This window comes from Puma concolor, chromosome E4 (genome assembly GCF_028749965.1).
Source record: "Puma concolor isolate L17-30 chromosome E4, mPumCon1.1.hap2, whole genome shotgun sequence".
Taxonomy (NCBI): domain Eukaryota; kingdom Metazoa; phylum Chordata; class Mammalia; order Carnivora; family Felidae; genus Puma; species Puma concolor.
Window position 1 is genome coordinate 49,447,302 of NC_141683.1, and position 14,925 is coordinate 49,462,226.

At 53.5% G+C, this 14,925-nt stretch overlaps 1 protein-coding gene across 1 annotated transcript; it reads right to left on the reverse strand.

The window, feature by feature from the left end:
- Positions 1-277: 277 nt before the first annotated feature.
- TOR3A (torsin family 3 member A) lies at positions 278-14,925 on the reverse strand. Its single transcript, XM_086693460.1, has 7 exons — positions 14,869-14,925; positions 12,919-13,843; positions 11,836-11,949; positions 10,484-10,749; positions 8,770-8,948; positions 1,564-1,688; positions 278-1,105 (listed from the first exon to the last, which is right to left on the reverse strand). The coding sequence occupies exons 1-7, from the start codon at positions 14,923-14,925 to the stop codon at positions 855-857; spliced, it is 1,917 nt and encodes a 638-aa protein (XP_086549586.1). The 3' UTR covers positions 278-854.

Genomic DNA, 14,925 nt, shown 5'->3' on the forward strand with positions numbered 1-14,925 from the left:
AGAGGCACAGTGTATGCGTTTATACGTGGCCATTCAAACCTCAAAAAAGACTTTTTCTTTTTACAGCTGGGAGCCTGGGAGTGACGTTTTCATACACAAGAGCAAGACGCTGTGAAAGCGTCTTCAGTGAGAGGCTGAAGTAACCCGGTTCAGCTGACCAGGCACTCGCCCTGTCAGCTCCATGAGCACCAGCACGTCTCTATCAGTAGGACCCGGCTTTGGGAATGTTGCTGGGTGAGCATGATTACTAGGTCTCAGTAAGAAAGCAGGCTGAGGGTTCTAGAAAAATACAGAATTTTAATTTTTATATATATGACACAGGCATGTCAAAGCCCCTAACTTAAATTTTTCTTTTAGATTTACAAGAGAATTAGTCATAACCTATGCTGACATGATTTATATATACATATATATAGATATATATATATATATGTATCTATATATGTATATAATTCTTCTGTGTACTTTTTCCTTTAGCCTGAGGCTTTTTGCTCATCTGCTCACAGAAGCTACCCAGCTTCCCTTGGGGAACAACTTGAAAACTAAGCCACCAGTCCTGTAAACCTGAGCAGCTCCATTGTTCCATTCCCTGTCACCAAGGGTCCCACAGTCACAGGCGTCTGCAAGCAAGAGCTGAGATGTATCTTCCATGTGGCTTTCTCCGACCACCTGGCCCACATTTCAGAATGTGGCTTTTTAAGGCACCAAGTGACTGAAAGAACTGGCTCCGCTTCTGATTTGAGGCCCGCCTTCTTCCCACACCTTGTGTGGGTGAGTGACCGCGGGAGGCCAGCCTGCCCCGATGGGCCCTGTTAGAGGAGGGCAGGCGGCTTCAGGAAGTCTTCCTCTTGCAGTCAAGGCAGGAAATAGTTAATTCTCTGGGAAATAGATTTGCAGCCCTGAGAAGAGAAGAGTTGCTCCTCCTTGGGGACGTACACCATCATCTTGGCAATTTGGTCCAGTGCCTCTTCTGTGTACGGGAGCTCCTGGCTCAGGAAGGCGTCGCGTGCACACAGCCTCACGTGGCGATACTCCAGCGGCAGGAAGGGGACGAAGAAGTCAATCAGGTTTTCTTTGACAAGACGGCTCTGGCCAAAGCCACTGTCTGAAATCAAGACCAGAGTTACATGGCGTCTACCTGGGGCTGACCCCAACTGGAGTTTTAAGGTGTTCCCCAACCCTAAAGCCTGTGTCCAGATCTACACAGCTGCGTCTTCTTTTAGGGAAAGTGTGTCCCAGGTGAAGGGGGCCCTGGGGCTAGAACTGCAGGTTTACAGTTTCATCTGACAGCAGAAAGCAGAAGGTGGCTGGAGGCATGAACCACTGAGCTCACAGACTCTTGCTCAGGGTCCACAGGCTTCTACCACCGCCTGGATTCCCAGGGCTGGGGGGCAATTACTCTCTCTCACGGCATTTTCAGAAAAGGAGTTGGGCTTTCTTAGGCCCTCTTGTGCCCACTTGGAGTTGACAATGAGATGATTACAGTGTGTCCTCTGTGCCTTGTCAACCTCAGAAGCCCACATTCCCACACATACAGCTTCTGTGAGGCTGGGGGCCGGTTACCTGTGGACTTGGCAATCTCGGCCTCGAGCTGGGGCACCAAGTGGTCCAGCTTAATGTCTTCCCGGGACCACCCGGCCATAAGCAGATTCAGGACAGCCTCATTGATGACACTGCCTCCAAGGTTACTGGAAGAAACAAGGACTTGTTAACAAATACTAGTATTTTTATATTTATCTTCCAAATGGAGAACTTGATCACTGAAACCTACGGGACTGGTGACTGGAGGTCAAGGAGTGTCTCCCCCTCCAAGGGATCTTGTCACAACCCAAAGTCTAAACAGAGGACCTTGTCCTGCTTTGCCAACCACCCTCCCTGTTTTGCTCCCTTTGACACACGCTCCCTGAGGCTGTGCTAGGTGCAGGGAGCAAAGCGATTGTGTGATGTGGTCCTTCCCCTTGACCTCTATGAGGCAGGAGAGGCGTGTATGATGCCGGGACTGCGGCGCAAATGCTGAGGGAGGTGCACCTGACACTTAAGAGGGAGCATGAGGCTTCTGAGCCCAAGCAGACCAGACGGGAAGGTGTGTGTCCAGGTGTGGACCAGAGGGCTTGCGGGCTTCAGGTTCCAGAGGAGCAGAGGCATGAAGGTAGGTGGAGGCTCGCGTGAGGAGGGGTCTGCCACACCCACGGAACCGCACTCATGGGCCGAGGAGAACCACTAAGGGGTTTGCGCTTGGGAGTGTAGGGTGGTGTGGTGACCTGATTTGCTTTTCTTCCTAATAAGATCATTCTAGGGCCACGGAGGTCGGATTGAAGACACACGGGATGGTCGCAGAAAGGTCAGGGAGCTGTTTGCGGTAGAAGGGTTTAAGAATTAGTTTAGGAGACCCAGCTGTCAAGACCCTGTGACTGACGGATGTGAGGGAAAGGAGGCAATCGAAGAACAAGAGCATTTGCCGAGAGCTGCTTGCTATCTGCAACCCCCCCAGCTGCTGACAAGTGGAGTGAATGTGGGAGAAGGGTGGCGACAAAAGCCTGGTTCTACACCCACGAGTGTTTTATATTCACCCTTGATCTCTCCAGGGGTTGGGATATCACCAGGCAACTGGAATTATGGGTCTGAAGCAGACTGGGTTAGAGAGATGAGAAAGGGAGGAAGAGGAGAGGATATGAGCACCACTGCCAGGGGAGCTGGGAGCACTTTCTCCGATCCCCCCAGCCCCGTGCCTACTTCCCTCCCCACACACTCTCCCTTTGCTAGGCCACAGCTTCCCAGGCCTTCCAACAGCTCCTTAACCCAAGCTCTGCCCCTGCTTATTGCTCAGGCCCAGCAGAGGGAGGGAGTGGCTCTGCCCCTCTCGCTCGCAGCCATATTAACCCCTTTGTTTTGCATTTGAGTGTGGCTCCTGTGCCAGGCTCCATGTGAGGCTCTGCGACAGAGGAGGAGCTGCGTGCTTCTCTCCCTGCGTGCCTCCTTCCTCAGAGGGCTCAGCGTGCCCCCACAGCCAGCTTTTCCCAGCAGTCCTGAGTCCCAGGTGGAGGGTCCGGCAGGGACAAGGGTGGTTCCCACCCCTTGCTCAAGGTCAGACACCGCCAGACTTCCCCTGACCCCTTCATGTAGGGAAGCTGCCTCCCCACACCCTCCGGCTGGAGGAAGGCCTGCCAGGCAGGTCGTCTACACAGGCAAGTGATCACGACTGCATCAGCCAAGGCAAGAGCTGTTCCCTGCCAAGGGATTGCCCCATCCTGCACTCCCCATGTGAGGCAAAGGCAGGTTTACACGTGCACAGGCTGGAGGGCAGGTACTGGTGACAGGAGTGGGATTTACACATGGAGCCTCTGGAGCATGGAAATACCAGGTGCTCAATAAAGGTGTATTAAATACATGGACGTCTGTGCACATCTGTCTACGCTGTTCACATCTACCATCTGAATTTCTTGTTTTATCCCATAGCCAGTGTTGTCTTCCTCTGTGTAACAGGCTTTTCTGTCACCCGCCAAGATGTGACATGGGCCCCTTCTCTATGCAGCATGTTCTCCTCTAGGCTTCAGCTCCTCAGGACCCACTCTGGCACCAGGATTGCACCATTAGAGAGATGCTGCCTTCCTGGCTCGCTCCAGGTCTCTTCCACCTCCTCCCAGGCCACCAGTGGGCCAGTCCTCTCAGCTGGCTCAGGGGCAGGACAACAGGCCCTCGTACCAGCTCTCAGCTCTAAGGCCCCTCCAGACCATTCCACCAAACCTAATTGCTAATAGGTCTTTCTTAAAGACGAGAGATAGGGGCACCTGGGTGGCTTAGTCAGTTGAGCGGCCGACTTCAGCTCAGGTCATGGTCCTGTGGTTCATGGGTTCAAGCCCTGCGTCGGGCTCTGTGCTGACACCTCGAAGCCTGGACCCTGCTTCAGATTTTGTGTCTCCTCCTCTCTCTCTGCCCTTCCCCTACTTGCGCTCTCTCTCAAAAATAAACATTAAAGAAACATTTTTATACTAAAAAAATAGATATAAACAATTATTAATCTCTCAGAGCCTTAGTTTCCTCACTTGTGAAATAAGAGAATTGGACCAATTTAAGATTGCCTCCTTAGGTCACCCTAGATTCAACAGTCAACAAATACACATTTCTACAAGCATCTTCTGTGCACTGGGGTACAAGGCCCTTGATTCCATGAAAAATTCACATTCTTTTAATTCTTCAAAAAGCCCTTTCTGTTCTTTCCCTGACAACAGCCCAAAGAGAACAGAACAGACGTTAACTCCCCTTTCACCTCACAGCATCACCGAGAAGAGGCCAAGAGCTCCCATTAGAGCGCCACGACCCCACTCGAGGCGCGAGCTCCACTTGGTAGAAGCGAGTGAGAATCATCAGCCCGACTCCAGCCTACCACCCAGGACACCCCGCCACCGCTGCCTCCCTGCTGCCGTCCGATGCCACCATAGGGCAGCCTGCAAAGCCACTGGCGCCTTGCTTCAAACAGCAGGCTGAGGAGTTTTTTCAGGATTCAGCTGCTGGCCTCAAACAGTGTAACCAGTCCCCACCAGCAGTTTGAATCAGCTGTGCCTTTCTGCCAAACCCAAGAGCCCTCAGCACACCGGTGGTGAGGCCGCTATAGAAGTCAACTCCAGAGACTCCCATGCTGTCCCGACCCATCCCTGGAACACAGAGGGTCCCTGACTTCCAACTTTTCGACTTTACAATGGTGCAGATGCAGTAAGCATTCAGAAATCTTACTTTGAGTTTTGATCTTTCCCTGGGCTAGCGACGCACGGTACGATCCTTAGCTGGGATGCTGGGCAGCAGCCACAGCTCCCAGCCAGCCACGTGATCACAAGGGCCAACGACCGAAACCCTTACTGCCATTCTGCACCCACACAACCACGCTGTTTCTGTCAGTACAGTATTCATCAACGATTCATTGCCACATGGGCTTCGCCTTCGACGGTTTTCCCCACTGTAGGCTAATGCGCGTGTTGCGAGCACATTTGGTGTAGGCTGGGCTAAGCCACCGTGTCTGGCGGGTCAGGTGTGTCCAACGTGTTTTCAATTTACCACGAGCTTATTGGGACCTAGTCCCATCACAGGCTGAGGAAGATCTGTGCCCGAAAGCCTTCAGGGTGTAGAAGGGCTGCTTTCTGGACCCCCAGGGGCAGGAGTGGGGACGGCACTGAGCTGCGCTGCCAGCCTGGCTGATCTGAGGGCTCCGGGTGGTGAACGCCCAGGCCTGTCAAGGGCCAATGACTCTCCCAGGTGGGACACAGGCCGGCACCAGAACCGCTAGAGCTGGAGACCCTTGTCCCAGGTGTGCGCCCTCCTCCCCAGAGGGTTCCTTGATGGCCGGCATGGCCTCTCCATCCCCCAGCAAGTGGGGGCCCACATGGGGCTTTTCCGCCGGGGGCTCTCTCCCCAGGCCCCGCTGCCACCCCAGCATTACATCCATTGACTGGTGACCGCATGGCCTCAGATGGTGCGTAAAGGCCAGGTCACTAGGGGAAAGGGCAGGGCTAGAGGGGACTGGGGCACCGCTGGTAGGTCAATGACCAAAATACTATGAAGACAAATGTTTGCCTAGAGACTGCAAGGTCACTTGGGTCGTATGAGGAAATCCTAGCACTGGGGAGGGTTGTCCAGGCGGAGAACTGAGTGGGAAAGTCAGTGCCCTGGCACTGCGGCTCAGGTCAGAAAAACGTCCGCTTTTCTCTCTGCTTTTCTTTTAAAATCACCTTGGGAGCACCCACCCCCGGCTGCATTTCTTCCCAGGGCACTGTAGTGTCCCATAAGCCTGAATTATAGACCAGGAAGGAAGGACTTGCCATCAATCACTGAAATCCCAACCTGGCAGCAGTTGCAACTGGTTCCATCTTGCCTTGCGGGTCCACAATGAAACAAGAGCTGCCTTCCACGCCTTGCTCCCTGACATGCTCCAAGCAAGATGAAAAACCAGACACCCTATTTCTCCACCTTCACAGGGTGCACCCAAAACTGAAGAAAATCCCCTAGCAAGCATGTACTGGCCTGCTGAGGGTGAGAAGTACCTTGTGCCTTGTATTGGCTGCTTGTGAAGCATTTCGGGTTGGGCCAGCAGGGTCCCAAACCTGACTTCTAACAGACCTTGGGCAGGACTTTCCCAGCTGGAGCCACCATAAAAAGATAGGATTGAACAAGCTGATTTCTCAATTTTTCTTACAAAGCCATTTCCAGAGCATATGGGCAAACCAAACAGGAAGTGCAGTATAATGGTCAAGAGTCCTGCATGGCCTCGCTGCAAATCTCAACCAGGTGTGAAAGCGTGAGCTTTTCATTCAACACATCATACCCTGAATTTCAAGCCAGCGACTTCCCCTCGTGATCACAGAAGAACCAGACCTTCCAAGGCTGGAGAAAGAGCTAGCCATATTGGACTTAGTGGGAAACCACCCTCCACCTGGGTCTACCTGGGGAATTTTCAAAGGTAGTTTGTACCTAATTTTCAACAAATGTGCTGATTTGAAAACATAATGCTCTTTTAAGAAAGGACTCGCAGTGTGTGAATTATATTCCAAGCTATATTACAAGGCCATAATCAAAACAGCATGGTATTAGCATAAAAACAGACACATAAATCAGTGGAACAAAAGAGCCCAGAAATAAGCCCATACATATATGGTTAATTAATTTATGACAAAGGAGGCAAGAATATACAACGGGGAAAGAACAGTCTCTTCAATAAATGGTATTGGGAAAACTGAACACCACATACAAAAGAATGAAAACTGGATAACTGTCTTGCACCATACCCAAAAATTAACTCAGAATGGATTAGATGCAGCGTGAGACCTGAAACCATCAAACTCTTAGAAAAGCTCTCGAACGTCAGTCTTGGCAATGATTTTTTTGGATAGGACACCAAAAGCAAAAATAAGTGGGACTACATCAAAACTAAAAAATTCTGCACAGCAAAGGAAACCAACAAAATGAAGCAGCAACCTACTGAATGGGATAAAGCACTGTAAAGTTATATATCTGATAAGGGTTAATATCCAAAAAATACAAAAAGCTCATACAGGAGTACCTGGATGGCTCAGTCGATTAAGTGTCCAACTCTTGATTTTGGCTCAGGTTATGGTTCTTAAGATTTCATGGTTCTTAAGATCAAGCCCCATATCAGGCTCTACACTATCAGCACAGAGCCTTGTTGGGATTCTCTCTTCCTCTCTCTCAAAAAGTAAACATTAAAGGGGCGCCTGGGTGGCTCAGTCGGTTAAATGTCTGACCTCGGCTCAGGTCATGATCTCGTGGTTTGTGAGTTCAAGCCCCGTGTTGGGCTCTGTGCTGACAGCTCAGAGCATGAAGCCTGCTTCAGATTCTGTGTCTCTCCATCTCTCGGCCCCTCCCCTGCTCATGCTCTCTGTCTCAAAAACAAAAACATTAAAAAAATTGAAAAAAAAAGCTCATACAACTCAACAGCAAAAATAATCTGATTAAAAATGGGCAAAAGATCTGAAAAGACATCTTTCAAAAGAAGACATACAGACAGCCAACAGGTACATGAAAAGGTGAATGATCACTCATCATCATGAGAATGCGAATCAAAACCACAATGAGATGTCACTTCACATCTGTTAGAATGGCTATAACCAAAGACAGGCAATAACAAGTGTTACTGAGGATGTGGAGAAAAGGGAAGCGTTGTGCACTGTTGGTGGGAGTGTAAATTGATGCAGACGCTACCAGTAAACACGAGACTCTTCAAAAAGCTAAAGGTAGAATTACCATATGATCCAGCAATTACACTTCTGAGTATTTATCCAAAGATAATTAAAATATTCAAAAAGATATACATGCCCCCACGTTCACTGCAGCATTATTTACAACAGCCAAAATATGGAAACAACTTAAGTGTCCATCAATGGATGGATGACAAAAATGTGCTCCGCCCCACACACAATGGAGTATTATTCATAAAACTCCATAAATTTCCTAATGAAATCTTGCCGTTTGCAACAACATGGATGGACCTTGAGGGCATCATGCTAAATGAAATAAGTCACAGAAAGACAAATACCGTATGATCCCACTCACGTGTGGAATCTTAAAACAACAAGAACAACAAACCAAGCTCACAAATACCAAGAACAGATGGGTGGTTGCCAGAGGTCAGGGACAATTAGTTAACAATGCTGCACTGCATATCTGATAGGTGTTGACGTTAGATCTTGAAAGTTCTCATCAGGAAAAAGTGTAATTGCGCATGGTGACGGGTGTTAACTAATTGCAACCATTTTGCAATACGGATATATACAAATAGCGAATCCCACTGAGCACCTGAAACTAATGCTCTGTGTCAATTATACGTCAAGAAAAACAAATCCCCAAAATGCCCTTCTAAGAGGGGATCCCCTGTGAGTGGTCCCTCCCTGAGGAGGCCATGTACTAACCGGGGGGGTCGGAGGGGAGCCTCCCCACCCTAACACAGCCATGGGAGAGGACAGATGAGTGAAGGGTGGCCGGCGGTGGGGGTCAGGGTGGGAGGCAGAATCCCTCCTCAGCGGTAGGATCAGGGCAGGACCCGGGAGATGGAGGGCTCCCCACCCCTGCCCCCACCCAAGAGGCTGGGCTTCTGTTTTCTCCACTGGGGTGTGTGGTTTCCCTTTGCGGGAAAAGGGTCTGCAGCCTCGGAGAGCGTGGAAGCCGCTCCCGCCAGCCACTGGAGGAGCCTGGCAGGCGCGGCCCGGGGCCGAGCGCTCTCCCTGCCCTTACCCAGCCCTCTTGCCCTTGTTGCTCACACCTCACCTGAGAAAGAGAAAGACGGTTCTCGGGGACTCGACCCTGTGGTTCTCGGGGGCCTGGGCTTCCAGGTGTGACCGGAGGGCCTCCAGCAGTCCTGGATGCAGCTTCTCGGCCTCGTCGAAAATGAACAGGGTCTGGGGGCAGCGCTCCTGTGTCTTCCTGATCTGACTTGTTAGCTGCTCCTGCACGGAATACGGGGAGCTGCTGGGAGCTGGGGAGCCGGGAAAGCACATCCCCACCCTGCAGCCGCCAGGGCCCCAGGGAGCCCATCTGCAACGCATCACCATCACCGGCTTCCACCCCAGGCCTACCAGTCCAAACCTCGGGGGGCGGGGCGAGGGCCTACACCTCTAAGGAGCTTCCCAGGTGATTCTCATGCACCCACGGTTTGTGAAGAGGAACCAGGCCCCAGCCCTAGTCCTGCTCCCTGTGCTCCAGGACGAGGTCCCGTCCCAGCACGTCCAGGCACCCTCCCTAGGGGTGGGAGGCAGGCTCTACCATAGGAGAAATGGGCAGAGCAGGCTCAAGTGCCCAGTGTTGGCCACAGCTGCCGGTCTTGAACTCCCAGGAGCAAGTGCTCACTGGTCCTCAGGCGAGGCTGACCTCTCAGAGGAGCCGCCCTGCAGGGCTCACCAGGAGAGCAGGGCCGGCTCCTGCCCGGGGTGGGTGTCAGCAGAGCCCACACTCAGTGTCCACCTCTAATATCCCTGGATTCTGCCTTCGGGCCCCTGTCACTGTGTGTGTGTGTGTGTGTGTGTGTGTGTGTGTGGTGTGCATGGTGTGAGAGCAAGTGTGCACATGTCAGTTTTCACAGCGGAAAACAGATCCACAGCAGTTCTGCTCTTTCTGGGAAGACCTGGCCGCCAGTCACCAGCCCTTGGGACACGTCACGCCACCTCTGCCCTCCAGGACTGAGCTGAAGCTGCCAGGTGACTCAGGCAATTTCTGTCTGCAGAGGCTTATATCATCTTCCCAGGTTAACACACTGCAAATATAGCAACTAAAAGCCGAAAGAGATGTAGTAATTAGTAATCTCTGTTGTGCTGCAATGCGGTTTGGGTCATCGTCTGGCTTATCTGAAATCCTACGTGTCTGAATGAAGAAACCCAAATCAGCAGAACGGCACGGACAATTTTTGTCCATCTGCTTATTGGTGTGTGATGAGCGATTTGAAGAAGACGTGGAAAATCTTATGTGATGTGCCTCTTTAAAAAAAAAACAAACAGTATCTGCAACTTCCTTTCCAATATTAATCACAATGACATAAAACAGTACAGAGGAAAGGCTACAAGAAAGTACACCAAAATGCCGTGGTTGCGTCCGGGTGTGGAGATGATGATAAAGCTTTTGCTTTTTCTCTGCTGCACGTTTCCTACATTGCCACTATTTCTAGAACAATTAACACATGGGTTCTCTGTTCAAGCTTAGCGTCTGGCTGATGAGACAGCTCGAGACAGGTGGTGTTTGGGACAGAAGCCTTCCTTCCACGTGTCCAGGACTTCACCTGTGTGGGGGGGGATGTCTGTGTGGCTTACAGCTTCTGTCACGGCGGCCACCTGCTCCCACACCTGGGCTTCTCCGAGGCCCACTTCCCGGCAGGGGATGGCTGGCTTCAGGGCCTCCCTCCCCCCACGGAGGCCGGCCGCTCGGGCTGTCTGAGCCTCTTTCCGGCCTCCGCCCGGCTGGCGAAGCTATCCCTAGCACTGCCCAGCCTCACCTGGTACAGGTCCACGTACTTCGGGTGAGGAAAGTGGAAGGTGGCGATGAACACCTTGACACAGTCGCTCCTCAGCCCATCCCGGTAGAGGTTCTCCGCCAGCAGCCGCGCCACGAAGTTCTTGCCTGTGCCAGACCAGCCGTGGAACGACAGAGCCAGGGCCTTGTGTGGCTGCGGCGGCTCTAAGTAGCCCCTCACGGCTGTCAGGACCAGCTCCCGGGCCAGATGCTGGCCGTGCAGTCGTACACTCAGGTCCGATGCCAGGCCTGGGGGCAGGACAGAGGGAGCCATGGTCAGGTGCACGTGGGCACGGTCCCTGGGAGGCTGAGCCTCTGAACAGCTCTAAGCGGGGATCACCTATCCAGACTTCTTGGCCTCAAAATAAGAAACCACCGTGAAGATCTTGCACCCGAAGGGATTCAAGGGCTATTTTCTGTTACAAACACTTTACTAGCGTGATATTTTATGGATGTGTATCTTGGATCCCTCTTTTTGTTTGTTTAATGTTGAGAGAGGTAGGGAGAGAGCATGCGCACGCCAGCAGAGGAGGGGCAGAGACAGAGGGGGGCGGCGGATCCAAGAGAACTCTGCACTGACAAAGGCAAGCCCAAATCGGGGCTCGAACTCACGGTCAGATCATGACCTGAGCCAAAGTCAGACACTCAACGTACTTCGGGTGAGGAAAGTGGAAGGTGAGCCACCCAGGCTTCCCTGTAATTTTAGTTTGATTTATAGACTATTAGTTGAATTGCATTTAACGTTTGTGAGCAGCTGAAATTAACTAAATTTATAAATCCCCCCCCCCCCCCGCTTCCCCCCACTTGTGCTGAACTCTGGCCAAGAGCACCAATATTAACCGCTGATTTTCTGCAGGAGGTGGGAGAACGAGCTCAAGGGCTATTTTCTGAAGAGCTGGAAAAATCAAGATTGAATTTAGGGAGAGAAGGAATCACCCTTTCTGAAGGCCCTGAAGACACCCCAGAATGGTTGGCAGAGTCCTGTCCGGAGGAGGGAACCCAGCCCCTAGGCCCATGAGGCTGCTTCCGCCCAGAAATTTCAGGACCCCCCCCAATACTTTATGGAGACACCCTCAAATGAATAAATTCAATTCAGCAAACACCTGTTGAGGGCCGGGAGTGTGTTCAAAGTCCTCTGCTAGGCCTTAGTTCCTTCCAGCCATGAGGTTACAGGGTTTGGGGACAGGGGCTCCAGGGAGTCGGGGTGGAGACAGGGAGGGTGTGCTGTCCGCCACAGGCAGGATGACGAAAGGTACCCTGCGCCCTAGCCGCTCCCCCCTCAATCGCCTCTCCTCCCCACAGATCCGAGCCCCTTCGGCCCCCGCGAGGTCCGACCTGTGAGGTTGTTGGAGATCCTGCAGTCACCGCTGCGGCAGCAGTCCTGGAAGCTGCAGTACCAGGAGGTCAGGATGTCCAGGTACTGCCGGCCCAGCAGGGGAAGGCTCCAGCCTGGAAAGGGGGGCCTGTGAGACGGGCACAGGGCCTACGGCTTGGGGAAGGCGGACACTGCCTCCCCGCAACCAAGCAGAGCAGTCCTTCCGGTCCTCTGTCCCCGCTCCGGAGCTACCCCTCACTCCTCCCTGGGCCTTCCTTGCCCCTTTTCAGGGCATGGGCCGGAGGGGGCACCCCGTCCACCCAATTACCACCCAGCGGGGATACCGCTCCAGCAAAGGCTCAGTTCACTCAACAGATATGCCTTAAGCACTGGGTGCCAGACCTGCCCACAAGGAGCTGGCAGTCTCGGAAGGAGTCAAGCAGTAGCTGCTGATCATCATTCCTCCTGTTTGCTTCAAGATCTGAAATCATGTGAACCCCAAGGGCCTCTCAATTCCTTTGCCAAATGTCAACTTGAATACACCCAGCACGAGCAAAAACAAACCGAAAGCCACTCGCTGGGATTTAGAAATCTTTTGATTTAAATGAAAGCTGTTTAGGGCACCACTGCAGGATTGCCATTACAATCGTATTACAGGACCCAGAAGGATCTACATAGACTGCAAGGGGCCTCAGAAGCCATCTCGTCCAGGGCAGTGAAGTGACAGCCCTGCCCCACGACTTGTCAGGGCCGGAGCCGGACGGAGAACACAGGTCCAGGACTCCAGGCCCAGCTCCGCCCCCGTCGGCAGCCGAGGAGAAAAGGTGCTGGGGTTGTGGCCGACCGGGGGCTTTCCGTAAAGCCAAGACGGAGGTGGGAAAGAGCAGCTCCCGGGATGAGCCAGGGCGGACTGGCAGACTCCAGGAAGTGTGAGCCGTCTGGAGGGGTCAGGCACGGGAGGCGTGGGCAGGGCAGCCAGGCCCTCCCGGGGGCATCAGGGGGCCCCGCCGGGGACAGGGGACGGGCCGCTCGGTCCCCGGCGGCGCCCAGCTTCCCAGGCCGGCGCTCGTCCGGCGCCGCGGAGCCCCGGCGGCCCCTCTTACCCAGGGGCCCCGCGCGAGCCTCCTCGTCGCCGTCGCAGTCCTCGGGCCACACGCGGCAGCGCAGGAGCGCCCAGTAGCGCCGGGACAGGGCGGCGGCCTCCCTCAGCCGCTCCCGCAGGCCCGGGAGGGGCTCCTGCGCCCCGTCCGGCGGGCCCGCGTGGCTCGCGCCCGGACGCGGCGGCAGCAGCAGCAGCAGCGGCAGCAGCGGCAGCAGCAGGCGGAGGCGAGGCATGGCCCTCCCGCCGCCGGCCTCGCCCGGCTCTCGTCGGTCCGGAGCACTGGCGCCGGCGCGGGAACCGAGGCCCAGGCCGGGCGCCCGCAGGCCACCCCGAGGCCGCCTGCAGGCGCCGCCCACCGCGGGGCTCGCTTCCGGCCGCGCGCTGTTCCGGGGCGCCCGCGGTCTCAGAGCGCCGCTGGTACCGGCGGCAGCTCTGGGGCCCCTCCGAGGCCTGGCAAGGAAGGGCGCCCGCGTGTGCGCTGCCCCCGGCTGCACGGAGGCCCCGGCAGTCTTCTCACCGGGAGCTGGAGGCGGCCGGGTCCGCTGGGCGGGGACAGGCCCCGGGACGCCGGGGAAGTGAAACGGCGCGAGGAACGGCGGATTTCCACAGCTGGGAGCACACCCACACAAGAGGAAGCCGGAGGGCTGCAGTCTGGAGATGCTTGGCTTTTGGAAACTCCCGGTCGGGCGAAGAGCAAGTCTCATTACAAGGAAGTTAGGCTGAGGACTGTGGGCTCTCTCTTGGCTACGTTTGCAACTTTCAAGTGCTTGTGGCACCGAGCGGCTTCTCGGACACCACTGGCAAGACTTGAGGGCCCCTTTCCTTTGGGACCCCTTTTCCACGACGTGAGAATGCAACAAGCTTGTTAGATTTCGGAAGAGCTTGATGCGTTTTCCAAAATCACTGGAGTGACCGAAGCCACTGGCCTAATGGGAGACATCTTGTCGTTGGAAGACAGTGCGGTCTAGAGATCCGGGGACTTGGCTAATGCCCCAGGCTCAGTGGCTTTGAGGGTGGGCTCCGCAGACAGTAAGGGGAGTCCTAGCACCAGGTCTCACAATGCCGCAGTCTCTTAGATCACACTCAGTGCCACTTCTCCTTCCTCGACAGCAGGCCAAATGTGCCCTTTCGAACAGCTGCAGAAACCAGGGAAGCACCTTTGTTAGGACACCACCACGGTTAAGCTGGAAAGTGGTTATGCATATTGTATGTCTTAGCCTCATGAGGTCAACACTGAACCCAAACCTCCCACAGAGCGGGGCCAGGACACCCGGCACTGCCCCTCGTGCAGTCAAGCTCAGCCAACCTTTGGTGGAAGGAACACACCTTTACTATTTGGAAATTGAAAACGTGAACTCGTTCGGTAAATGGGCATGAATGGCAACCCAGTATAGGGATTAACTGAATGGCCCCTCCCATTTTCTATGTATGAGCTTGGGTATTAGCTGCCCTGTGCCTCAGTTTCCCCACCTACAGAATGGCATAATAGAAGTCGCTTGACAGGGAAGCTGTGAGCGTTCGTGAGCTCATTCAGCTACATGTTAACTGTTATTACATATGCCGCAGCCTGGATGAAGCTGTGGATGGTTTATAGGGGAGGCTTGAATGATTTTATTTATACTAGTGATGTTTGTAAGTGGATTTATGGTGACAAAATTACTAATATTAACACTAGTTTCTTTTAAAAAACCCAGGTTTTAAAACAAAATAACTCTCTGCGTGTAACTTTCATGTAGGACTAACTGCTAATTTCTGCAGTGTTTTAAGTTTAGCATTTAGTGGTAAATAAAGCAGGTAGCTGGAAAGTTCCTGGACAAACATCTTAATTTCAAGAAGACATTTTTTTCCTAAAAGGTAAACATTTTTCCCCCGCCTTTGTCAGTTCCACGTAGAAACAACGGATCCCAACACCAGTTTTTAGACAAGCTTCCAGTTTAAAGAAATTGCTGACCTTTTTCTCACGGCTTGGAGGCGGTTTGGGGGCCAGCCTAGGAGCACGGGATCTCAT

Excerpts from the sequence above, each read along its gene's own strand:
- TOR3A (XM_086693460.1), bottom strand. The coding sequence starts at position 14,925 with ATGAGATCCCGTGCTCCTAGGCTGGCCCCCAAACCGCCTCCAAGCCGT. Across the intron at positions 11,950-12,918 it reads GGCTCGCGCGGGGCCCCTGG|GCTGGAGCCTTCCCCTGCTG; the intron begins GTAAGAGGGGCC and ends CCCCCTTTCCAG. Across the intron at positions 10,750-11,835 it reads GATCTCCAACAACCTCACAG|GCCTGGCATCGGACCTGAGT; the intron begins GTCGGACCTCGC and ends TCCTGCCCCCAG.